Source organism: Panthera tigris, chromosome C2 (genome assembly GCF_018350195.1).
Source record: "Panthera tigris isolate Pti1 chromosome C2, P.tigris_Pti1_mat1.1, whole genome shotgun sequence".
NCBI classification, from domain to species: domain Eukaryota; kingdom Metazoa; phylum Chordata; class Mammalia; order Carnivora; family Felidae; genus Panthera; species Panthera tigris.
In genome coordinates, this window is record NC_056668.1 from 129,250,475 (window position 1) to 129,277,278 (window position 26,804).

The window sequence follows — 26,804 nt, forward strand, 5'->3', positions numbered from 1 at the left end:
AAAATATAATTTGCCAATATTAACCTAAACAAATCTTCTTAAAATAAATTAATTATTAAAGATCCCCCCTCTAAACGAAACGAAACCAAACCAAGTAACAGCTCTGGGGCCAGATAACTTTACAGAGGAATTCTACCAAGATTTTCAAGAGTAAGTTATTCTAATGCTATTTTAACTGTTATAGAGTGTGGAAAAAGAAAAAAAGAAAAAACTTCCAAAACATTTTTCTGAGTAAGTGCAACACTGACACTGACAAAAGACTGGCCAGAAAACTATAGTCCAATGGTGCTTTGAATATGTAAACAAAAGGTCTAAGTAACATATTAACAAATAATTCAATATCCAAAGAAAGGGCTTGATTCTAGACATGTTAAAGATGACTCAATAGTAGCAAATCTATGAAAATAATTAATCTTAGTAATTGATCCAAGGGGTAAAATAACTTAATTATATTTAAATAAAGTTAAAAAGACGTTTCAAAAAATTAAACACCACTATTGACTAAAAACAATCAACAAAATAGGAAAGATAGCTAGTTCCTTAACTTGATACAAATATCTTTATTTGGTCCTAAAGCCAACATGCTTAATAGATAAAAAATAAGACAAAGATGTCCTCTGCCAATACTATTATGTCATACCGTACTTTAAGTATTGGCCAGTGCAAATATGCACAAGAAATCAGAGGCATAAATATTGGAAAAATAGAGATAAGCCATATTTGTTTGCAGATGTTATAAGCCTGGAGCAAACTTAACGATAAATGTAAAGACTTAAATGAAGAAAACCTTAAAACATTCCTAAAGATAAGGGGCGCCTGGGTGACTCAGTTGGCTAAGCATCCAACTCTTGATTTTGGCTCACAGGTTAATGGGTTCGATCCCTGCATCAGGCTCCTGATGCTGATAGTGCAGAGACTGCTTGGGATTCTTTCTCTCTCTCATCTCTGCCCCTCCCACGCATGCTCTCTCTCTCAAAATAAATAAATAGACTTGAAAAAAAAATCTTGAAGATGAGAACAAATAGGAACATGTACCATGTTCTTAGAAAGGAAGACTCAATATCATAGAATTGCAAATTCTCCGAGTTAATATATAAATTTAATCTGACTCCAATAAAAACACTAAAAAGTGAAAAAAAAAGTGGTTTTGGAACTCAGACAAGTGGACTCTAAAGTTCAAAAAGAAAATAAAAACATAGTCATGAAAAACCAGAAAAGTAGAGAGTGAAGGTGACAAGACTTTTAGATATTAAAGCCTGTATAAATGTTACTAAGTGTAACAGCGTAGTTTTGGCTAATGAAACGTAAAAATAATTGAATAAAAATTCCAGCTACAGACCACATACACTGGGGAATTTTAATATATATAATAAGAAAAAGGTGGAAAAAAGAGGAACTGTTCAATAAATAGTGACAGGGTGATTAGGGAAATATGGAAAAACTTAAGCAGGTTACAAATTTCGCAGCTCACACCAGCATAAACTATAAATGGGTCCACTATGTAAATGTATGATAGAGTGGAATTAGAAGAAAACATTGAAGACTTCCTTTATTACCTAGGAGTGGGAAAAACTTTTCTAAATAGGACTACAAATATACAAACCATATATGAACGCATCAGCACACTTAACACTATGCCCTAGCAAAAACACTGTAAACAACGTCAATAGGCAAACAATAGAAATAACACCCTTTATGGAACAGGAAAAAAATGTCAAAATACAGGGAGAAAGCTCCTAAAATTTATAGAAAAGAGAAAAGCAATAACTCAAAGGATAAATGGTAAAGGGATATGAAGACAACAAGAAATACAAAAGACATTTAACTAGATAAAGATATCCAAAGTTCACTCATCATAAGAGAAAAGTACTATAGCACAATGCTCTATAATGATGATGGTACTGGGCTTCCTTGTCTTGTTCCTGACTTTAGAGGGGATGCTTCTAATGATAACATTTTTTAACATACAGATTGGCAAATCTCCTCAAAGTTGTCTACACATTGTTGGCAAGGCTATAGAGAAACAGGCAATCTTGTGCATTGTTGATAGGGGTAGCCATTAGTATAATCACTTTGGAGGATATTTTGATAATATTTCCAATTGCCCCAGATTTTCTACTTCTGGGATACTATTCCACAGATATTCTTGCGAAATGATTTAGATGCACAAGATACTCATACAGACGGTAAATGACTGGAAATGACTCACTTGTCTATCAATATGAACTGGTTAGAGAAAGTATGGGAGGTCCATGAATTCAAATGCAGTTATAAAAAAATGAGGAAACTCTTTATGAACACATATAGAAATATTTCTAAGATCTATTGTTAATTGAAAAAAACCCAAAGTGTCCAACCTTGTGAATATAGTATACCACTTTTGTGTAGCAAAGAGGAAACCACCAAAATATATTCATATTTATTTGCATATGCATAAAGAAACTGCAAGACTTTATAAGAAAATACTGCCAGCAATTACCTGTGGGGTCTTTAAGAGACTTTCCACTGTATTTAATGTATTAGAGATTCAAAATATTATTTTTTCTTAAAAAATACTTTTTAACATTTATTTAGTTTTGAGAGACAGAGAGAGACAGAGCACAAGTGGGGAAGGGGCAAGGAGAGAGTGAGACATAGAATGCAAAGCTCTGAGCTGTCAGCACAGAGACCGATGCGGGGCTTGAACCCACAAACCATGAGATCATGACCTGAGCTGAAGTCGGATGTTTAACCAACTAAACCACCCAGGTGCCCCCAAAATATTTTTAAAAGTATGAAGCATTATATCTATCTTTTGCATAGTATTAAAAAGGGGTATTTTGCAAAGTGGAAACATAAAATAAAAAAGATTATCCTTTATGTTTGAAGATAAATGGTCCCAACCCCTCAACCTCAATAAGGCAGTTCATTTTAGACTTGCATTTATTCTGACCTAGCTATGCACTTTCGTCTGGCTCCTTCAGACACACGGGTATAGGATTAGAAAGGGACTGGCTTCGTTATTAGCTTGTGGTCTCACACAGGGAAGGGGACCGGGTAGAGATGACTGAACTTCACTAAACATTTTAACCCATTGCTATAACCAGCCACTGGCAGACATATTCCTCCCACATGTTTAAGAAGCTGGAGTTTCATCCTTTGTCTTTGGCCCTTTCACTCCTGCACACCACTAAATGACACCATTTTTTAACCTTATAAGGATGCAGCCTCTTCTGGAATTCCTCTGATTTGAGAGTCTCCTCCTTAAGTTCTTTAAACCGAGGGCAGTCCCCGAAAGGCAGGTACAGCAACTGAGGACAAAAGAAAAATCATAAATTCTTTGTTGGAAGAACTTTTCACTAAAGAAGCAGTAGACATATTTTAAGCCTCATTAGGTACAAAGCAACCTGAATAAAAGATTAAAATGTGTTTCTAGCTGAAAGGAAATTCTAAAATTGAGGAAAAGGAGATAAATGGTCTGTAGGTCTTAAAGAGTAGGATATGTACCCAGAACTGAAAAGCTTTTTTTTTCTTCTTTCATGAATTTGCCTAAGTAGGACTATATCATTGGTAAAAGAGTCACACTTCCTGGTTTTCCATGTTGATACGATTATCTTCCTTCCTACTGGACCTCTTTCATTTCTAGCACAAATTGCACATGTATGTGCACCCTCCCCCCCACCCCACATAAGTATGGAGAAATGAATAAGAGGTTCTGGAAAGAATCTTAAGAGATTGATTAACCATTCATTGACTTGGATTCTTGCAAGTTTGCAGGCTGTTAAAATAAGGGCATATACTAAATATGTAGAAAAATACATTTAAAAACCCATTATGAGGACAAAGGGATGAGTTTAAATTCAACAATCTTTTGTAGTCTTAATATAACCTACAGGTTGGTGACTCTTCAGCTTATTTTGCTGCTCTGACTTTTCATCTGTGGCTGGTCTCGTATTTCCAGCCTTCAGTGGACATCACTGCTTGGATGTTTCTTTCTCCTCAAGTTTAACATGTACAAAACTGAACTCAACTTCATTTTTAACCATTTTACTTCTGTAATCTCCTTGCTTTTGCAATGGTAACATTTATCATCCTATTTCATAGACTACTCAGTTGTTTGTTTACTTTCAAAATATATCCAAAATAGATCCCTCTTCATTTTATTCATTGTTCCCTCCCAGTCCAAACCACTGTAACCTGTGTTTCAACTAATGCAAGGGCCTGCTATTTGGTCAGTAGGCATCCACTCTTTCTACCTTCACAATTCATTCTCCACACTGCAGTTACCCTAATCCTTTTCACATCTATCTATCTATCTATCTATCTATCTATCTCTGAGAGAGACAGAGACAGCATGGGCGGAGGAGGGGTAGAAAGCGAGCGAGCGAGAACCGCAAGCAGGCTCTGCACTGACAGCACAGAGCCCGATGTAGGGCTCAAATTCATGAAACTATGATTTCACAACCTGAGCCGAAACCAAGAGTTAGACATTTAACTGACTGAGCCACCCCAGGTGTCCCTCGCGTTTCATTTTTATAAACACAAATCTTTCCAAAACATCAATCAGACCGCACCATTCTGCAGTTTATAACCTTCACTGGCTTTCATCTTACTTGCTAGAATCCAAACTCAGCTAACTCCAGAGATCTCGTTGCCCTGCTTTCCTGCTACTGCCCCTTCACCCACTCCTCTCCAGCAACACTGTTGGCCTCCTTACTATCCCCTGAGCTCACAGGCTTGGGGGCGCTGCAGACGGTCCCCTGCCTGAGACTGTGCCCCCGGTGACTCTCACCAGCCTCTTCTAGCCATTCTTTCTTGCTTTATCTCCTTCAAAGACCTCATCGCCATTTGAAATCGTTACTATTTTTTACTTCTTTATCATCTGTTTCCTATAAAATACAAACTCGAGGACAGTCAAGATCTTGTCTCTCTTGTTCACTGCTGTGTTGGCAATGCCTCGAACAGAGCCTGGCATATGAGTAGCTACTCAGGAAACTTGTTTTCTTAATAACTTGTTTCCTCACTCTGTCTCATTTGTCTTACTTTGCTTTCTTTCCTCCAATGTCTTTAGCATCTAATTTCAGACCTTCATCCCCTCATTGCTGAATTGCTTCCCCAGATATTCTCAGATGCTCCAGTATCCTTTGCTTCCCAACCACTGTCAGACAGATGCCTCAGACCACCACTTATCATGTGTGCATGGTACTGAAGAATGAACGTGCACATGTTTCTTTTATGTCTGCTGCTTTACATCTTCATTTCCCTGCATGGCTTTCCAATTTTTCCACAGAACGAAAAGGGAAGACACTGCGAAGGGAAAAGGGACAGGACTGTTCATTTAAAGGTCTAGGTTTCAATGAATTACTCAACCTTCCTAGTCTTTAGTTTTCTCATCCCACATATGGAAATGAAAGAGGCTGAAAATAAGTGGGATAATCACCTAAACATCTGACCAACATTTTGCAATTAACAAAATTTTTCATTTCTTTTTTTTTTTTTTTAATTTTTTAACATTTATTTATTTTTGAGACAGAGAGAGACAGAGCATGAAAGGGGAGGGGCAGAGAGAGAGGGAGACACAGAATCTGAAACAGGCTCCAGGCTCTGAGCGGTCAGCACAGAGCCGGATGCAGGGCTCGAACTCACGGACCATGAGATCATGACCTGAGCCGAAGTCGGACACTTAACCGACCGAGCCACCCAGGCGCCCCCAAATTTTTCATTTCTTAACCAACTGGGTTTTCACGAATCGTCATGAAGTAGTTAGGTGGGTGCTGTTGTTACCACATTATAGAAAAGGACACTGAGGCAGGGGGGTGACTTGAGGTAGTTGAAATGGTAGTTGGTTCTCAGACCTAGGTTTCCCCAGCTTTAAATGCAGCCTTCCTTCTTTTTTTTTCAGTTTACTTATTTGGGGGGGGAGGGGGCAGTGGGGAGGGGTAGAGAGAGAGGATCCCAAACAGGCTCCATGCTGTCAGCGCAAAGCCCGACATGGGGCTTGATCTCATGAACCATGAGATGATGAGCTGAGCTGAAATCAAGAGTCAGACGCTTAACTGATGGAGCCACCCAGGCGCCCCTAATGCAGCCCTCCTATATCACACTGACACTTAGTCCCAAGATTCCCCCTGGCTATTCAATTTGGATTCTTTAATCTGTGTCCAATATATTCAGACATTTCATTCTTTCTAAATACGAACTCTGGACACAGAAGGGCAAGCCCTCTGTATATTCACCCACTGCCATGTTTTGGGGCTGCTTTCTTCTCCTTTCCTTCCTTCCTCCAAGGTCTGGTGCGAGCTCTCACTCCCTCCACGAAGACTCTGTCATCACGGGCTGCCCTGTGGCAGCTCCATGTGTGTGTTTCTCTGGGCTCCTCCAGCACGGGCAGCTTACTCTTGGATCATCAACCCACCACTTGTATTGTGGTCTGCACGTGTCACACATGTGAGTCTTTTGTAATCAAGTGGATGATAAATTAGGGAAGGAACCTGGCCTTATATTTCTCTTTGGCACTTAGCACAGCTCTGGGAATAACTGTGTGTTGATTGATTTTGTCAGATTTCTTAGCTGATGTTAGAACTGTTTTCATCTTAACACGTAGCTGGAAGCCATGATAATCTCGCTTGCTTCTCTCTCCCTCGCTCTCCTTGTTTCTCTTTTCCTCTTCTAATAGCTCCTATATTCTCTTTACTACATAATTTAATTACTAGCTTTCAGGATTAAGGGTTAAACAGCTACCTTGGTCTGCACCTGCTAAATTTGGTTCTGCTGTCCAGTGTCTATCTTTGCAGAAAAGGCTGTGGCAAATGTGATTTTTTTTTTTCTTTTTGGAAGACAATATTCACCAACTCCTAAGAACACTGATCATCATAATATTTTACTCCTGATTCTGTTGAAGAAAAAGAGGTACAAATAAATCATCCTATCTTTTCAGGAAACATCAGAACGACTGGTTAAAGTAGAGTTACCTGGAGTGAGGTTGACAGGCTCAGGCTGTTTCTACAAAGTATTTGGGAAATATTCTTACATCATTAGATGCAACAGTTCAGTCAAATAGCTAGGAGTACTGGCAGGGCAAAGAGGACAGTGGCCTGCCCCAGGGGGTCTCTGGGCAACAATCCAGGTGCAGAAGTTGTGCTAAGCCCCAGCTACAGAGAAATGACATGGTCATGCTTACAATGTGACTGCAGGGGAATCAGGATGGATTCCTTGTCCCAAACTATTTCCTTCATCTAGTCTTAAATCACGCATCTGGGAGATTAGTTAGATGTATTTAATACTATTAAAATAAAGCAATTCCTCTGAAAATGTTAAAGAGTTCTTGGTCCCTCCTACGCAGTGCGAATAAATTTGAGAGCTTCTCTTATATAGCCTCATTCAGGCAGCTTGGTTTATGGTACTGGTTCTCACACTCAGCTGTCCACTGGAAACATCTAGGGAGATTATTTTAAAAGTACTCATATCTGCATCCCAGCCTCAGATATTCTGATTTGTTGCGGAGAGTGCCCTAGGTGCCAGGATTTCAAACATTCTCAGGTAATTCTAACATAATAACTTTGAGAACCACTATTTTACAGGGAAGGAAATTGCTCTGGAATGACCCAGGCCTGGTTCTAGTCCCAGTTGCAATGCTTACCAGCTTTGTGGCATTGAGCCCATTTTATTTATTTCTCTGAGTACTTATATCCCTGGATATAAAAGGAGAACACTAATATTGTCCATTCAAGATTGTTACAAAAGGTAATATGATGACACGTATAAAGTGCTAGTCACTAACTATGTACTCAAATCTTTCTTTTTTCCCCTACCTCGGAATGAGAGTTTCATGTGGGGATGGGTGTTTTGTAGGGAGAGAGGTCTTAGGATGTTCTGGAAGAAAGAGAACCCTATGCGGGGCACCAAAAGCCTGGGAATTGAAGGTAGAACAAGGGGAACCCGTGTGTGTGCATGTGTGTGTGTGAAGATGGAAAGGAATGAACTGCCATTCGGTGAAAGAGTAGCACAACAAAGTCGATGATAAAGATCCAAGCTGAGATTCTGTTCCTACTCTCTATTGTCTGGGGCTTTCTGTGTCCTACTTTGTCCCTTGCACCTTTATTAGAAAAGGATTGAGATCGCACAGACCAAGCAGTGTCCAGACCTCCAAGCCCACAAGTACTGGACAACCTGCCTTCCTCCTCCTCAGCCCCAGGGGATGTCCTGGTTATCCCAGAATACTGACCCGATCTTCAGAAAGAGAGATTGTGTGCACCGGGATGGGCTGCCATGGTAGGCTGGGATTCCAGATGCTGATACCCTCTGGGGGAAATAGGCCTGCAAGGTTTGTCATAGCACTCATCAAAGTCCGGTCAACGTCGGTGCTTTGAATGTAAACCTAGAGTGGGGAAAATCAAAGGAGAATCCAACCAATTGGAACTGTGGGTTTTCCACCGTGGAGTGAAGAGTACTTTTGAGAAAGGCCAGGACCCTCACACCAAAACATTAGCATCATGATCGTAGTATCTATGGAGATAGAGACAGTATGATGAGAATGCCAGGTGGTATGTCAATAGCTGAATTGACAAAAGAGATCAATTAAGTGGTGGCTACTTGCCAGGCCAAAGTATTTGCCAATAGTTATCCATAAATTTTTGAACTTATTCATATTCATAAATTTTTTAGGGATAAAATATTTGTATAAAGAGGAGTATATTTGTAAATAAGATCTCTGAATTGTATAAGTTCCTTGGAAAACAGGTAAAATACTTTCACAAATGCACCATTATGTTACATCCTATCAAGGAAAAACGTTTCCACTCTTGGATCCCCAACTTACCTGTTCACGTTTGTAGGACTCATTCAAAAATTTTCTATATCTTTGCCTTATATACCGTCCAAGTTCATAATGCTGTTCCATGCCCAGCTATGAGAACAAATAAAAGCAAAAATCAGTGAAAGTAAATTCTGGAATCTTATGTGTGAGTCTCATCTCTCCTCACTGAATGAGCGGAGTAAATAATGGTGCACTTCAATAGTTCAACAACAACAACATATTTTTAAATGAAAACAAGAAAAGAGAGTTGTAATCTTTAGCCATGACTTCTGGAGAAAACTCATTCACCTTCATTAGCACTTAACATAGAGCCTTGAACACTTAATAGCTGGTGATTGATCTGATTTAAATAAATGGTTCATCTCTGGTGCGGTAGAACATTACTGGCTCATCTTTGTTGTAGAACATTCAAGAGAGCTGGTTGACCACTTGGTGGAGGTTTTGTGGAAGAAATTCAACCATCTGGTAAGAAGTTGGACTTGATGAATCTGAAGATCACTTTTTTCTCATTGTTGCATTTATTTTTTGAGACAGTTCAAGCGGGGGACATGCAGAGAGAGAGACGGAGGGGTACGGGATGGGAACAGAGGATCTGAAGTGGGCTCTGAGCTGACAGCAGTGAGCCTGATGCGGGGCTTTGAACTAGGGAACTGCGAGATCATGACCTGAGCCAAAGTCGGATGCACAACCAACTGAGCCACCCAGGGGCCCCTGAAGATCACTTTTAACTTCTAGGTGTAATGATTTATTATCTGCACAGTTTATTTATGCCTGGTTCATGAAAAACTAGAGCCTCCTACCCAAAATGTGGTCTGGGGATCAGCAGTATTAGCATCACTTGGGAGTATGTTAGAAACCCAATTCTTAGGACTCACCTTGATCTACTGGGCCAGAATCTTCGGGGGAGGGGGGGGGGGTGGAGCTCAGGAACCTGTTTTTAACAAGCTTACTAAGATTCTGATGGCCAATAACCATTGAGGAGTGTTGCTTTAGTTCAGTGATCCTCAAGCATTACTGTGCATCAGAAGCAAAATTATCTAGGGGTTCTTGTTGAAATGCAGATGACTCAGCACTTCCCCCAGAGATTCCTGCTCATTAGATCCTGGGGTGGCCCTGGAATCTGCATTTCAACAAGTGCCCTGAGTGATTCAGGTCCATGTAGTAGAGTGCCATGCTTTGAGAAACACTGCATTCGAGTCCATCTTTAATCCCAAGTTTTACCAGAGCCTCAGGAGTCAGAGAGGATATGGTCACTACAGCTCGGCTTGGTCCCATTTGTTCATTTGCTTCTATTCCAAGATACCATGATCATTACCACCTCCCTAGGATGAGGAAGCAGGTGTGAAAAGAGTCAGGTGTGCTTTAATTTTTGCTAGTTTCCTGGGTGATGCGAGTAGCTAAAGAAGCAGGTACTTTGGACCTAATTTGTTGCATTAACTTACAGCTGAATTTTGAAGAAACAGTCATCTTCTACAGAGCAGGGGATTTCAAACTCAGCATTCCCAGAATCACCTGGAGGATTCATTAAGACAAAGGCTCCCAGAATTGAACCCCATAGTTTCTGGTTCAGTTGGGGAGGGCCAGAGAACTAACATTTATGACAAGTTTTAAGTGATGGTGATGTTGCTCATCCGGAGACCACACTTTGAGAGCCAGTGACCTAGACAGCCATCACTCGGTCATTATGTAGATTGGAAGTGCCTGGCCAAGGGAGGAATTTGAGCTCTAGAACCTTGCTACTTCATGTACCAGCACCATTGGTATCACCTTGGAGTATGTTAGAAATGAAGACTCTTAGGCCCAGGTCAGACTGGCTGAATTAGAATCTGCATTTTTTCCCCAAGTGTCATTGAGATACAATTGACACATATCACTGTATAAGCTTAAGGTATGCAGCATAATGGTTTGGTTTACATACAATGTGAAATGATCACTGGTATAAATTTAGTTAGCATTTCATACAGATACAATAAAAAGAGAAAGCAAAAAAAAAAAAAAAAAGAAAAACAAATTGTTTTCCCTTGTAATGGGAACTTTCGGGGTCTCCTCTCTCAACAACTTTCCTATATATCATAGAATATCATAGAGCAGTTTTACCCATAGTTATTGTGCTGTAAATTGTATCCCTAGTACTTACTTACCTTGTAACTAGAAGTTTGTACCTTTTGATCCCCCTTTTCCCAACCTCCCTCCCCCTACTTCCTGCCTCTGGTAACACAAATATGATCCCTTTTTCTAGGAGTTTGGTTTTTAAAATTTTTTTTAAATTCCACATATAAATAAGATCATACAGTATTTGTCTTCCTCTGTCTGGCTTATATCACTTTACACAATGCCCTCAGGGTTCATCCATGTTGTCCCAAACACCAGGATCTAATAATTTTAAGGCTAAAAAATATTCCATATATATAATATATACCATCATATATACATATGTGTATGTGTGTATATATAGATATATATGTCTCTCTCTATATTTCTTTATCCATTCATTTGTTGAGGGACACTTAGGTTGTTTCCATGTCTTGGCTATTGTAAATAATGCTGCAATGAACATGGGGGTGCAGGTATCTTTGTGAATTAGTGTTTTCATTTCTTTTGAATATTAGAACCTGCATTTTAACAAGATGATACATTTACACTTGGCGCTTGAGAAACACTGCTCTAGGAAAATCTGATGGCTAGTCAAGAGACACCCAGAGGAGAATCCAGATCCCACAGTCTAAAAGTATTTTATCGTCTTACTGGAAAAGCAAGCAAGGGAACAGGACTCTTCACACCGCCACAGGTATTAAGGACTAGTGCTGGGTTTTTGCTACCGTTCTCTCTTTTAAGGAGCCGCAAGCTGGGTAGGCTATGGTGGGAGGAGCTCAGACCTGGGAGCCAAAAGATACTGACCTCAAATAGCCTCAGTGGGATTTCTCCTCTATGAAGCAACATGGTTGAGTTAGGGAAGTGATTCTCAGCCTTGGCTGCACATTAGAGTCAAATGCTCAACTGAGGAGCTTCTCAAAATCCCAACGTCCAGGCCACATCTTAGATGAATCAAATAAGAACCGCCCGGACAGACATCAATGTTTTTTAAAGCTCTCCAAATAACCTCAATTTTTAGCCACTATTGAGGTATACTGGTTTAAAAAAAAAATTTTTTTTTAACATTTATTTTTGAGAGACAGAGAGCACAAGCAGGAGAGGGGCAGAGAGAGAGGGAGACACAGAATCTGAAGCAGGCTCCAGGCTCTGAGCTGTCAGCACAGAGCCTGACATGGGGCTCGAATCCACGAACCATGAGATCATGACCTGAGCTGAAGTCAGACGCCTAACCAACTGAGCCACCCAGGCATCCTGAGATCCACTGGTTTAAATGCTCAGTTAAATGTTTAGAGATTTTTTTTTTTAAACGTTTATTTATTTTTGAGACAGAGAGAGACAGAGCACGAACAGGGGAGGGTCAGAGAGAGAGGGAGACACAGAATCTGAAACAGGCTCCAGGCTCTGAGCAGTCAGCACAGAGCCCGACGCGGGGCTCGAACTCACGGACCACGAGATCGTGACCTGAGCCGAAGTCGGCCGCCCAACCGACTGAGCCACCCAGGCGCCCCTGTTTAGAGATTTTTGACTCTTAAACATTCTATGAGATTTTCTTAACGTATTTAAACTGCTTTGGTCGGGACAGAAGCAACACCTGCGGCCTCGTGGCCCCAAACAGGCGCCATCCACTCTTGCAAGGGAAGGGGGTGGGGCACTGGAGTGGTGACTACAGATGCCTTTGTCTTCCTCCCCTTCACCTTCTCCTTTGGTGCTCTTCAGGGAGCAGGGCTCCCTATGTTTAACCGACCACTTATCAGGAAGGCTCAATCCCAGTGCACATAGCTGATAAAAAAAAATCAAATCTGGTATGGGCATTTGCAGAGGAATTCTGTTTTCTTAACCCTGCTGATTCAGTTTATCGACTACAAGATTATTTTCTACTTTCTCAGGTGGAGGCTGAGAAACGGGGGCTGGCCTCCAAGCATTTGTTGGCTCTCTTCAGCACCTTTAAGTTCATGTATTCATCTGTGGCCATGCACAGCTCTCATGCTTCAATAAAGCCAAACAGGGTAAAAAAAAAAAAAAAATCAAAACTGGCAATTTTATACAATTTTCCTACAGTTACTAGTCACTAGGGTGATCTGGTCATAATGAGAAATTACTGAAATTAAACATTATTGCCTCTCCTTCCACAATCAAAACATATTTTAGACTTTTTAGATCCTAAGCAACTGTGCAAAATACTCCTCCGGATCTGAGTAACTAAAGTAGTTGTATGGCTTCAATATATTACAGACCCCACACAGTTTAATTTCCCTTAAGACTTATTGGCAATCTTTAGCTAAAAATTCAACCAACCTGAGTGAGTTGGCCAAATCCTTGCGGCCATGAGGATTCTTTGATGGGGTCATTAGGAAAGGTTTCGATGGGACTTCGGTCTCCATGCCTAAATACCTGAAAAGAGGTCAAGACAGTAATGTTAAAAATTTCACTTCGGTGTTTTGCCTCTGCTCATCCTAATAGATTTTCTTTTAAACCACTGGTTCTCAGCCTAGGCTGCTCATTGGAATCACCTGGGGCAATTAAAAAAATTCCTAGGACTGGATCCCCCTCCTAGTGATTTTGGTTTAATTAGTTTGGGATGTGGTCAGGGCATCAGGATTTTAAAGATCTCCCCAGGTAAATCTCAGGTTATGAACCACCGTTTTTTCTTTTCTTTTCTCTTTTCTTTTCTTTTCTTTTCTTTTCTTTTCTTTTCTTTTCTTTTCTTTTCTTTTCTTTCTTGTGTATATTTATTTTTGAGAGAGAAAGAGTGTGAGCAGGGGAGGGGCGGGGGTGGGGGGGTGGGGGTGGGGGACACAGAATCCAAAGCAGGATCCAGGCTCTGAGCTGTCAGCACAGAGCCCGATGTGGAGCTTAAACCCACAACCGTGAGATCATGCCCTGAGCTGAAGTCGGACACTTAACAGAATGAACCACCCAGGTGCCTCAAGGACCACTGTTTTAAGCTCACTAACACTTTTCTGTGTTTCAGGTAATGTAGGTAACAAGATGATCACTCATTAGAAAGCAGGCAAGCCACGTGTGGAGATTGGTTTGTGTATCAGGGCAAGAAGGAACACAAAGCTTAGAAAAATCACTTTACCACAAACTCTGATAAGAAGTATTCTTCCTTAATTATGGTTACAGTAAAAATGGTGTTAAAAGTTTTACATAACATAAAAATAGTGGCTTTTAAATGCCACATACCATTTGTGATTGTCTTGAGCCAATGATTTATTAGTTTTCAGGAGATTAGGAATAAAGGACTTGTGGATAGGAAGATGAGAAAAGCTAAGCATCAATCCTTTAAGAACATACTTCTGGATTCGTATGCATGTTATGCTATTTTGATTGCACATTTTATTCTTGGGGGAGAGTAGTCCGGACTTTCAAGACCCTGGTATTTTATGATTCCAGTACGCTTCCTGAGTAGAATACCAAACCAAACACAAAGCTATTTTATAATCAAAAGATAAGGCAAGTAAAACACTCAAGAAATTCAAGATGAAGTCTACACTGAGGCCACCAAACATTTTTAATACAGAGGAGGGCTGCATAACGCCTTGCGGTGTCTGAGATTTCCTGTAATTATCGTTTACACTGCCTGGCTAAGATGCTCCAGTAGACGTAGAATAAGGAACAGTCTTAAATTTTGGTTATCTTTCAGATGGGATTCTAAGAAAGTGAGGGAGGCCTGTAGGACCTGGGTTGTGTCTCTGGTGTCTAAAGAAAACTGATCTTTTGGTCTCCTGAACTGCTAAGAAATTAAAGTCTCAGTAGAACAGTTTGCAACAAACAGACAGACAAGGGTATAGTGGGTCTTAAGCAATCATTGTGGTCAGGTAAGAAACTGCGGTCATGAACGGTCCCCTCATGGAAAAAAGAAAGGCTGCACATTCTCAGAAATTATCGAGGCTAATCATTGGTGCTCTATCTTCGAAACACATTTTAGACTTTTTTAGATCCCAGGTAATTGTGCAAAATACTTTCCTACATCAGAGTAACTAAAGTTGTTATATGGTTTCAATAGATTATAAAAGCTACAATGTTTAGTTTCCAGGGTTTCTCAACTTCAGCACTGTTAACATTTGGGGCTGGATGATTCCTTTTGAGGGACTGTCCTGTTCATTGTGGGATGTTTGTCAGCATGCTTGGCCTTTGCACACTAGACATCGGTAGCAATCCCTAGTTGTGGCAACCCAAAAGTTCTCCAGACACTGCCAAATGTGCTCTAGGGGGGTACCTGTAGCTGAGAGGCCCTGAGTTCGCCAAAGAGAAGTCAGATGAGAGACACTGTAGTGAAATAAAATTTACAATGCTTCCTACCGTACTATAACGACAAGAATTCCTCAAGGTTTTTTTGAATGCTTGTTGTGTCCTAGAAAATGTGGCAAGTGCTTCTCATAATTTAATCCATTCATCAGTTCTACAAAGCATTTACTATTATTATCTTCATTTCACAAACAAGGAAATCGGCCCTATAGTTAAGTGACCTCACAAGGTCACACAGAGTGTAAGTGATATGATAGGGCAGAGATCCAAACACAGACTGTGTGTCTCCAATGCCTGCATTCTCAACCTGTGTAAGAGGCTCATTTCTCTGTGCTAAAACATAGCCCTTAACATCCCACCAGTGGGTGATCTGGAATCTGGGGTTTCCTCTAAGATTGGAAGCTGTGTGTGTTGGGGGGGAGGCAGTATTGCACTAGAGGAAAATAAAACCTTGATATAAGAAACAACCCTGAATACCATTTAAAAAATAAAACTGAGGGGCACCTTGGTGGCTCAGTCAGTTAAGCGGCCGACTTTGGCTCAGGTCATGATCTCATGGTCCATGAGTTTGAGCCCTGCCTGCATCAGACTCACTGCTATCAGTGCAGAGCCTGCTTCCGATCCTCTGTTCCCCTCTCTCTGCCTGCTCCCCTCCCCACTCTTGCATGCTCTCCCTATTTCTCTCTCTCTCTGTGTCTCAAAAATAAATAAACATTTAGAAAATTTTTAAAATAAAACTGAGATTATGCATCTAAATGACAGTATAGCCTGGGGAGAAAATAAGTGTGGTCCCCTTGGAGGAGGGATTGTTAAACAGCAGCGCCGTGGAACATAATCATAAGGCTTAAACAAGCTTTCTCACTCTGTCCTTACAGGTCAGGAATAACTCCTCTATATTTCAATAGGTTTTAGGGCTCAAACACGCCATGAGCTCTTCAGAAGGGGTGTCCCGCAGAGACACTTGATAAGCCATCCCCCGCTACCCAGCACTGGAAATCAATATGTGTGTGTGCGTGTGCACACGTGCATATCAGGGAGTGCCCTCAAGTGCACAGGTGGGATTCTTGAGCAACTGGAGTTTCAGCTGGAGCCTTTGGACGTGCCTAGGTCCTCTTTTAAGTCTGTGGAAAGGCAATCTTCTTAACTACTGCTCTGCCAAATTTGTAACCTATGTTCTCAGTCCAGCAGTCATACTCTACGAAATCCTTTAGAAACCTAAAAATAGAGGGTCAGCAGTAGGATTGTTTGCAGTAGTGGTAATTGCAATAGAAGACATCCAGGATAACAACCTCTTGTGTTTGTGCAACCCTCCATGGTTTTGTACAGTTCTTTCCCTGCTCTCTCTTTCAATTCTCACAACTCCTGTGAGGCCAGGCTGGCACTGTTGCTGTCCTGAACAAAGAAGGAAACCGAGGCTCAAAGAGATTGAATGAGTCGTGTAGATCTCCTTCTTTTCATGATGGCTACCCACTGTTTTCCCCACCACGTCACATTCACTTCATCCTTTTAGATCACAGGTAACTTTTTTTTAAATGTTTGTTTATCTTTGAGAGAGAGAGAGAGAGAGAGGGAGCAGAGTGGGAGAGGTACACAGGGAGAGAGAGGGACAGAGGATCCTAAGTGGGCTCCATGCTGACAACGAGAGCCTGATGCAGGGCTTGAACCCACGAACCGTGAGATCATGACCTGAGGCAACATTGGACACTCACTGGCTGAGCCACCTAGGTGCCCACAGGTTACTTAAAACAAAACAAAAACAAACAAACCAAAAAACCCATGGTTTGGACCCCCATGAATGATCTTTCTCCACTGAGTCTGCTAAGCAGATTTGGCATGTTACGTAGGTCCCACAGCACCCTACCTGATCTGGCCTTGCCCACCTCGATGTTATAACTTTATATTCTTACTAAACATGCTTTGCCTCAGAGCCCCTGTGGCACATACATCTAATACATTGTTTATCCTAGCCTCACGGCAGTGATGTTCTGTCGGCCTGGAATGTCCTACTTTGGCTTCTAATCCTGGCAGTCACTAATTTCAGGTCCCTCCTGAAAAAAGGCAATCGAGAGAGATCTCCCTTGACCTCCCATACTCACCATGCTTATTATTCTCTCTCTAAAAAGTTAAGAATAATGATTCTCTAAGGGTTTTCTATGGGACACTCTGGAAAAGAAGGAGGTAGATTCTATGGTCAAAGTTTAGGAAATGCAGTTTTATTAAATCCTTTCCTTTAAAGCCACAGCACATATCAGAAAAAGACTGAGGAGTCCTGCCCTTAAAACACCTGAAATACAGTTTAACCCTTGTTCTGTTCCCAGTGCAGATTTAACTACTGAAACCCATTTTGTTTTTACCAAGCAACTCCTGTTAACAACTCATCAAACTAGCATTCCATGAGACGAACTTTGATAAACCTGTTTTAAAAGATCATGTGATGACTCTTTTCATGACAGGGAACAAGAACCCGAGACAGTTTCCTGCTCTTTCTGCCAAGAACAGCTTTTTAGAATTGGGGAAGATTTATTTTTCTTGGATCAGAGAGAAACAGCGAGGAAGCCACCTGCTGATTTTGAGTAGGAGTTAAATCTGTACACCTAACCTCCATGGAAAGATCTCAGCTCCATGTGCTGGCTTAAACACACACAGCAGGAATGGAATATGTTTAGTGATTAAGGGCACGGCCTCTTTGATCATACAGCCTGGATTCAAATCCTGACTGCACCGTGTAACCATGGGCAAACTGCTTAACCTCTTTGTGTCTCAATTTCTTTATCTATAAAATAGAGTTAGTAAGGTTTTTACAAAAACTTTGGGGAACAGTTGCCAGATATAGCAAACAAAACTACAGGATGCCCAGATATTGCATGAAACACCCTTTATACTAAAAATTTATTTGATGTTCATCTGAAATTCAAATTTAACTTGGTATCCTGTGTTTTCCTAGAAACCCTACTTTACAGCGTTTTTGGGAGGATAATGTGACATATTCCATATTGAACTCTCAGAGCAGTGCCTGGCATGTAAAAAACATTTGAGTCACGATTGGTTATTGTCACTAATGTTACCACTTTAATCAGAGGCAGCTTTCCTTTATTCTGGTTCTAACAATTTTCTCTCTTTTTTTTTTTTTTTTTTTGTAGGCTTCACTGAAATATGTCAGAGAAAGACAAAAGAAACAAGACAGATGAACACAGGGGAAGGGAAGGAAAAATAAGATAAAAACAGAGAGGGAGGCAAACCATAAGAGACTCTTAAATACAGAGAACAAACTGAGGGTTGCTGGAGGGGAGATGGGTGGGTGATGGGCATTAAGGGCACTTGTTGGGATGAGCACTGGGTGTTACATGTAAGTGACGAATCACTAAATTTTACTCCTGAAACCATTATTACACTACATGTTAACTAACTTGGATTTAAATAAAATTTTGAACAATAAAAAAAGAAAGCTAAAAAAATAAAATAATGAACACTTATATAGTTTATGATACTAAGCAAGCAATCTAACTTTCTTTGTCTTAGTTTGCACATTTATAACATCAAGACTATAATGCCTAGGGAAAAGGCTTTTTAGAACAATTAAATTATGTTGTTTATGTTAAAAAATAATAATAAAGTAGGCTTCAGGCCCAGCACGGAGCACAATGCTGGGCTTAAACTCACAATCCTGAGATCAAGACCTCAGCTGAGATCAAGAGTTGAATGCTTAACCGACTGAGCCACCCAGGTGCTCCTGGTTCTAATAATTTTGTAAGGATTTGCCTGGGTATATAATTTAACCATGTATAGTCAAATATTCTCTCTAATCAATAAAAACAAGAAAGTAGTATCTTCTTGCCGAAGTCCTTAGATAGATAGAATTAACTTGTGGTCCTTGAATACATGTTAACTGAGAGTGATGGGGGAGAAAGGAAAGCCACAACAGTTTGGTACCAATGGAAGTTAGCCTGGACTCTGGTAAAATAGGCAGAGAATTGGCCACGTGAAGTTAACTGAAACTTCACTGTAATATCTCAGAGAAGATTCCACTCAACCAGCTTGCAACAGGTTTACAGTGTTGACAGTGTAATTTCTGCAGAGTCCTGACACTCACTTAACGCACGTGTTGGCAAGGAATACAAGTAAAAGTCTAACTACGGTGCCTGGGTGGCTCAGGCAGTTAAGCGTCCGACTTCAGCTTAGGTCAGGATTTCGTGGTAGGTGGGTTCCGGCCCCGAGGTCAGGCTCTGTGCTGACAGCTCAGAGCCTGGAGCCTGCTTTGGATTCTGTGTCTCCCTCCCTCTCTGCCCCTCCCCCATCCATGCTCTGTCTCTCTGGCTCTCAAAAATAAATAAACGTTAAAAAAACAAACAAAAAAGTCTAACTTGCATGGATGTCTCTACAGAAGGTACACAATATTACACACTTTTTTTTTTTTTTAGCACGGAAGTCTGGCATCTGGTAAATCATTTGTAAATAAATTGATGATATGTTTCTGATTCTGTCTCTCATTTGTTGACTCATGACCTAGTAACGATTTACTGTACTCATAATCATATGGTATGAAATTTTTTTTTTCTGTAGGGAAAGAAAGCAGTGCTGAATACGCTAAGCTGAGAAAACAGGAACTTCATGTTTAATTTTTAAGTAAAAGATGACTTCCCTGCAAATTATAGAAATAAATTTTGAGTACTCTTACAGTATGAAAATTTAATTATTTACTAGCATATTTTCACTCTATCAATAAAAAAAAAGTGAGGAAGAGAAAGAGATTGAGAGAGCGTCTGTGAAAGACAAAGAGAGGATCAGAGGCAGAGGGAGACTGAGTGAAGCAGAACAAGAGAGACATACAAAGAAAATCAAACACAAAGAGAAACCAGGAGACACAGAGGTATTGATTCCAGGACACCCAGGTAAAATGATAAATCCCCTTTACTTTGCAAAGCCCCTTTCTATCTGTTTTTAAAATAACACCAACAGTATATTTTTTTTCCTTAACTTCATGCCACCCCCTTTCCCCATAATTTGTCGCATGTTACATTGCGTGGAGAAAAACATTATTTTAATGGTCAACCAAATCTATGCATCAGGAAGTCCTCCTCGAAGTCTCGAGTTTAGTTTCATTTTTATGCTTCAAAGACTGTTTACAAATATATTTTCCAATTTCCTGATAAATAAAAGGGAAGGGGCTACTTAATTCAGAAAAGGACAGTTTTTTGGTTTGCAAACTAATCATCATTAAACTGAATGAAGCCCGATTAAGCTCCTAGTGCGAACCATGGCCAGCTGAGGCCTCCCCCCACTTTGAGGAAGCTCCCCCTTCCTCTGAGGCTGTCAAAAGGGACGTGCATTTAGGGCAGTTGTGAAGTAAGTGAATAAAGAACATCGACAAAGGCACATACAACCAAACCAAACACTTTTTGTCAGGACACGTTAAGTATTCGTTAGGAGGAACTTGCGAAACTTGATTATTCACTTTGAGTTTGGTCTCTGGGAGACCACAGGAGGCTAATATGAAACCTGACACTTGGTTATCAGCCGCTGCTGGTAACAGTTTTAAGGGAAAAGCAATGAGAAAAGTCTACTCACCAATGTCACAAACTTCAGCTCCTTAGCTACCACACCTCGGTCTACCCAGAAGGAAAGCAGAAACAAGAAGCTAAGGGGAAGACCTGCTGTCCTGGCCGAGGGGAGCGGGACAGCGCTCATGCTGGGGAGAACTGTCTCTGGCAGGAGTTAGGAGGTGCAGTTTCCAGAGCAAAAGCCATTAGAGGGGAAGCTATTTATCAAAGGAATTGAAAGGGAAGGAGTCGCTGGGAGGAGCCAGACTCAGAAATAGTAAGGTCGCCAGGTAGCTTGGGGCGGGGCTTGGCAAGTGACTGGTGAGATAATTTTGGGGCTGGGTGTGAGCGATCACAGTCTTCTGAATTTAAGGTAGAACTGAGGCCCAACGAGGGGAAGGCTGTTGCTTAAGGTCACAAAGAGCATGTCGAGAGACTTTTTTGTAGTTGACCATTCTCTTTTCTTGAGGTGGGGTGTGATACAGTGTTTGCTTTGTGACTGTCACTTGGGAAAGGGATCAATCTTGACTTTGGAAACCTTAGGCCAGGGATTCCTCATCTTTTGGGAATCCAGAGTTATAGGCAGAGATATATGGAAGGAACTGCGGGTTCTGGCATATTTGGGGTCTATTCCCCAGGCCAAATATGGCTCCCTTTGTAAACCTCTCATGTAGCCTAGAGGGGTGTTTTTAAATTGAAGGCAAGTATGAGAAATATTATTTTCAAAATTTTCAGTGACACCTTAAGATATTTGGGGTTCATCTGTGGCATCTCAACACTAGGATTGGAAGGACCTTTCCAAACCTGACACAATTTAAAAAACAATGACAAGGACAAACTTACCTATAGCTCTCTAAGCTCAGTCACCAGCTTTGGCCACTAGCCCTACATTCTTCATTCTGGGAGTCACACCCCTGCCTCTCCAGCTATGATCTCATCAGGGACGCTATAAAAGAGGATAATCCGGACTAAGGGAATTTAGCTGTCCATTTCCCCCAATCTGTCAGTTCCATCATAGGCTACAACAGGATTTGGGTGCAAAACTCCCTGTCACAATGCTTCTACTCCATTAGCAGAGAGAGAACAGTGGTTTTCCCCACAACCTATTCTCTGGTACATTGCACTTCCCTGTGACAAGAAGGTTCTGTTGTAATGTGATCACAGGATGCCCTAGAATGTGGTGTGTGGGAGAGAGGTTGCTTCTTTTGGTATGGAAAGATGTGTGTGAGGAACAAATGAATGTGTGGTTAGGGTTACACATTTAAGGGGACTTGTGACCCTCTCTTTGCTGCCACATTCTTCACCTGCCACTCCCCACACTCCTCTTCAGTGGGTGGCATTTTGAGGAGATGGGTTCAGGGAAAGGGGGATGGAGATTGGGAGGTTGTCCAGGGCAGACTTGAAATTGCCACTCGGATCCCTGCTGTATGCACCAGGCCACCTGACAAAGAAGCTCCAGCACCTGTTTACCTTCCACAGACTTGGTTCTGACCCACACGCTTTAAATCATGCCAGATCCGTGATTCTGTTGAATGTCTTGTTTTTTTCAAGGATCAGCCTGGCCCCTTGTTCTCCTGTCTTCTTCTTTGTCTACCTTTGGATTGATGCCTGGCACTGTTTTGGCTATACCAGTGCTTCCTGGTAATGACTGGTTCTCTAACCTACCTATGCCATTCCTGTTAGCTGGGATAAATCCCTTTTCTGGTCCAGACCCAACTTTCTCTGTGTCACCTCCTTGGGGCTCCTTTTAGCCCTCCAACTAGGAACAGTAGTAGCAATAGCAGCAACAACTTCTTCTAGAGAGAACCAGAAAAAGGCTGATTAGAGTGAATACGTCTCAACTTAAACTGATTCAAGTTGGAATAAGTGGATGGTTTATACTTCTATTCTCCACCCTAACTTCTACTTTGATCATCCAATTATAAGGAGAGGAGATCATAAATATAGATCTGAACACCATGAAGTTGAGTTTGAAAGCATCTCAACTCAGATAAAATTCATTTAAAAACCTTCTTTGGTCTCTGGAACCTTAAACTCATAAGGCTTTTGTAAAGACTTTAAAGAGTCATCTAAATAAACACACAGATATGGTAGCATTTAAGGTGAGACTTGAAAAAAATATTGGGATGTCGTAATTGATATCCCAATGAAGCGTGCCAATAATCTTAGTGTCAGTGATTAGCAGAACTTACTGGCTGAATCACTTTTGTTTCTTCATATGGCAAGTGTTCAGCCTCCAATTAACACGATGTTAGGAAGTCCCATAAATGGAGCAGGTTGGGTTCATCGGAAAGCAAACTTCCAGATGGAGATTTGCATGCAGGAAATTTTATTTAGGAATGCTCTCAGGATCAACAACAGAAGGGGGAAGAGAAATAAGCAGGGTTGGGCAGAGGGAGAAGGCCTCAGCTGACCCTGCTAGGCATGCTGAAACTGGAAAAGACTTTGGGAGTGGTGCTGAACTGGGGTGAGGGACCCAGGCTTTTTACCCCTGTGTCAGCCACTCACTGGAGGTAGGCTGCTCCCAGCAGAGAGTGTGACCGCAGGGAAGGTGGCTCTGGCGGCTCTCTTCTGCCACAGCAATTCTGAAAGGAATTGACTGCTGAGTGATGTCAGACAACAAAGTCCCAAGAGCTGGGGGGAATTAATCCTTCAGCTCATGAAGGGACATGTGGGTGGTATAACACAGAACCCATGACAATGAACACATATTCATTGGAAAAGAATTCACGATCCTCAGTGGATCAAGGGTTATGAAAGTACTAAGTGTACTTCTGATATCAAGAGTCTAGGTTGGAGTTAAGATCCACTAATAGCTATACTGGTTGTTCACCAAGTAGGCAGAGGCTGTGTTTAAACTCCAGGACTTGCTATACCTTTACAACTGTATTGTTTGACTCTCAGTGACCTATGGACTATTGGGTGCTGAATAGTATCGATTGATCAATAGTCATTGTAAAGGCAAATTGTTGCATCAGAACTTGTTTACAATGTTAGCTGTTTTGAGGCAAAATTGAATATAAGATGGGTTTAGATAAAAGTTTTCTGGGGTGCCTGGGTGGGTCAGTCAGTTAAGCATCTGACTCTTGATTTTGGCTCAGGTCATGATCTCAAGTTTTGTGGGATTGAGCCCTGGGTTGGGCTCTGAGCTGACTGCGGTGGCTGCTTAGGATTCTCTCTCTTTTCTCTCTACACCCTCTCACTCTCTCAAAATTAATAAACATTAAAAAAAAAAAGAATAGAAAATTTCCTCCCCTCACCTCAATGGATCATTTTGTGTGTTTTGTGTCTGTCTGTAGATCTATTTGCCCTTGGTATGTCTAGTTTATTTTTAATATTTAGGCAAACATCCAATATCCATGTCATTGGTGGAATGGGGGACAGATGTAAGATAAGCAACAATGCCCTGCCAAACCTTATGGGAGCCTGAGGCAAAAGGAAGTAATATAGATCCTGCCTTTATTCTAAACTTTGACATCTTTTTATTTATTTTTTAAAGGTTATTTATTTATTTTAAGAGAGAGCACGTTGAAGAGTATGAGTGGGGGAGGGGCAGAGACAGAAGGTGAGAGAGAATCCAAAGCAGGCTCCATGCTGCCAGCGCAGAGCCTGATGCGGGGCTCAAACTCATGAACCATGAGATCATGACCTGAGCCAAAACCAAGAGTTGGACACTTAACCGGCTGAACCACCCAGGTGCCCCAAATTTGACATCTTTTTAAATGACAGATTGTTTTACATTAATTTTTGTTTTTAAAAATATTGTGTTAAAATATTATTGATCATCTTTAGGAAGTTTTTGGCACCCCTTTACATCATGAGTGCAAGGTGAGTGCCTTGCTCTCCTCACCTAGTTCCCAGATGTGACTCTGAGAGTTGGAACCTGGGAGAGAACAATTTCTCCGAGCTCCGAGCTCTCAGCACAGAGCTCAATGCAGGGCTCGAACTCAGACTGCGAGATCATGACCTGAGCCAAAGTTGGACATTCAACCGACTGAGCCACCCAGGCGCCCCTTCTTTTGAGATTAAATGATCTGACTTCCTCTGGTTCTGTCTCTGAGGAAATGAAGGCTTGGGTAGGAGAAGGCTCGGTTTGGATGGCTCTACTGAGGCATCAAGAACTAGGGGCGCCTGGGTGGCTCAGTCGGTTAAGCGTCCAACTTCAGCTCAGGTCATGATCTCATGGTTCATGGGTTCGAGCCCCGCATTGGGCTCTGTGCTCTCAGCTCAGCCTGCTTTGGATACTGTGATTCTGTCTCTCTCTCTTCCCCTCGCCGTTCATGCTCTGTCTCTCTCTCAAAAATGAATAAAAACAAAAAAGAACTGAAAAGAACAGAGAATTTATCTGTTAGGCTGAACAAAGGTGACCTTCAGCTACCCCTTGGACTGTGATTACCTGCCTAGGGCTGGCCTCCCTCACACCCTTTTGCCCTTGTGATAACGCTGCTTTCCTCACATTCAGAACTAACCACCTGAGAGAAGAGAGGTGACAGTGACTCATAAATGAGTAGGAGCTCTGAAGAACAGAGATGTAGTCTGAAATTGTCACCCAAGAGCGAGTCTCAATTGCTCAGGCACTGGCAGGAGAGACAGGGCAGCTAGGTTTTGTCACGGTCTGTCTACTTTGCGTGTCATTCCAAGGTTCCAGTCACTGGGATAACCAGGCAAATACTGCCCTAGCACTGTTCCACCTCTAACACAGCTGTCCAGATTGAACATTGTATTGGTTCTACTGTATTTAACATGTAAAGGAAAGAACTAACCACTTACAAAAATATTATCTTATCTCATTTTGTGTAATGTGTATTGAAATATGTACATTTTGATGGTGCTTTATTCTGGGTGATGTGATTGTAAAGTGGTTTTACTTTCTTCTTTCTACTCTTCTCTACTTTCTAAATTTCTCACAATGAACAGATATTTTTATTAAAATCAGAAAAGAAATTTTTAAATGTCTAATATGAATTGTATGCTATTTCTTACTTCATTACTGGGTGCCCTCAGAGTTATAGAAAGTGGGTCTTAAAGGTCATTGACTTTATTTTTTTAATTAAAAACATTTTTTTAATGTTTATTTATATTTGAGAGAGAGAGAGAGAGAGAGTGTGAGCAGGGGAGGGGCAGAGAGAGGAAGACAGAATCTGAAGCAGGCTCCAGGCTCCAAGCTGTCAGCACAGAGCCAGACGAGGGGCTTGAATTCATGAACCACGAGACCATGACCTGAGCCAAAGTTGGACGTTTAACCAATTGAGCCCCCAGGTGCCCTGTGTTACATATTTATTTATTTGTTCGTTTATTGTCTGTCTCCTCCATTAGAATTTAAACTTCATGAGAGTAGAGGACTTTACTGCTGGATCCTCATTGGCTAGAACAATACTTGGCACATAGTAGGGGTCTACTGAATATTTGTTGAATGAATGAATGAATTCTTACTAATCAATTCCTTTATCTAAAAAAACCTCCCAACATGTTTCAAAACTTTCTTATAATGTCTCTAAACTGGTTCTGTTTATTCCATTACCAGAAGGACTTTCCTTTGAATAAATAAAGTCATGTCAATCTTTATCTCTTGATTCTGAGACTTTCAAAGCTTTGTGATTTTCTAAGTCCTCTTCTCCAGTATTTGCTGATTTTAGGCTATCTGCTAATTTCTGTCAATTGGGATGTATTTTGGGGGAAACAGTCAGATTAAGGAGACATATTTTTGAATTCCATATTTGATGTGACAAATTAATATAACTTCTTCATTTTATGTGATAATGTCTGCATTTTTATTTTAATAAAAATATTTTAAATTACTTATCACCTCAAAAAGTTAAAAGTAGAACTACCCTATTATCCAGTAATTGCACTACTGGGTATTTACTCCCAAAATACAAAAACACTAACTCAAAGGGATATATGCACCCCTATGTTTATTGCATCATTATATACAATAACCAAACTATGGAGGCAACCCAAGTGTCCATCAATAGATGAATGGCTAAAGAAGATGTGGCATGTATATACAATGGAATATTATCCAAAAAAAAAAAAGAATGAAATATTGGGGCACCTGTGTAGCTCAGTTGGTTAAGTGTCTGACTTCAGCTCAGGTCATGATCTCATGGTTCACAAGTTTGAACCCC

General features: G+C 41.0%; 1 protein-coding gene across 1 annotated transcript in view; it reads right to left on the reverse strand.

The window, feature by feature from the left end:
- The window catches only part of ACP3 (acid phosphatase 3), a 46,287-nt gene extending 25,386 nt beyond the window's left edge, over window positions 1-20,901 (reverse strand). The window contains exons 1-5 of the mRNA XM_007087385.3: window positions 20,705-20,901; window positions 13,184-13,279; window positions 8,798-8,884; window positions 8,204-8,356; window positions 3,192-3,290 (exon numbers count right to left, since the gene is read on the reverse strand). Of these exons, the coding sequence (XP_007087447.1) occupies window positions 3,192-3,290; window positions 8,204-8,356; window positions 8,798-8,884; window positions 13,184-13,279; window positions 20,705-20,824 (555 nt within the window). The 5' untranslated portion in view covers window positions 20,825-20,901. The remainder of the gene's footprint in view (window positions 1-3,191; window positions 3,291-8,203; window positions 8,357-8,797; window positions 8,885-13,183; window positions 13,280-20,704) is intronic.
- Window positions 20,902-26,804: the final 5,903 nt, after the last annotated feature.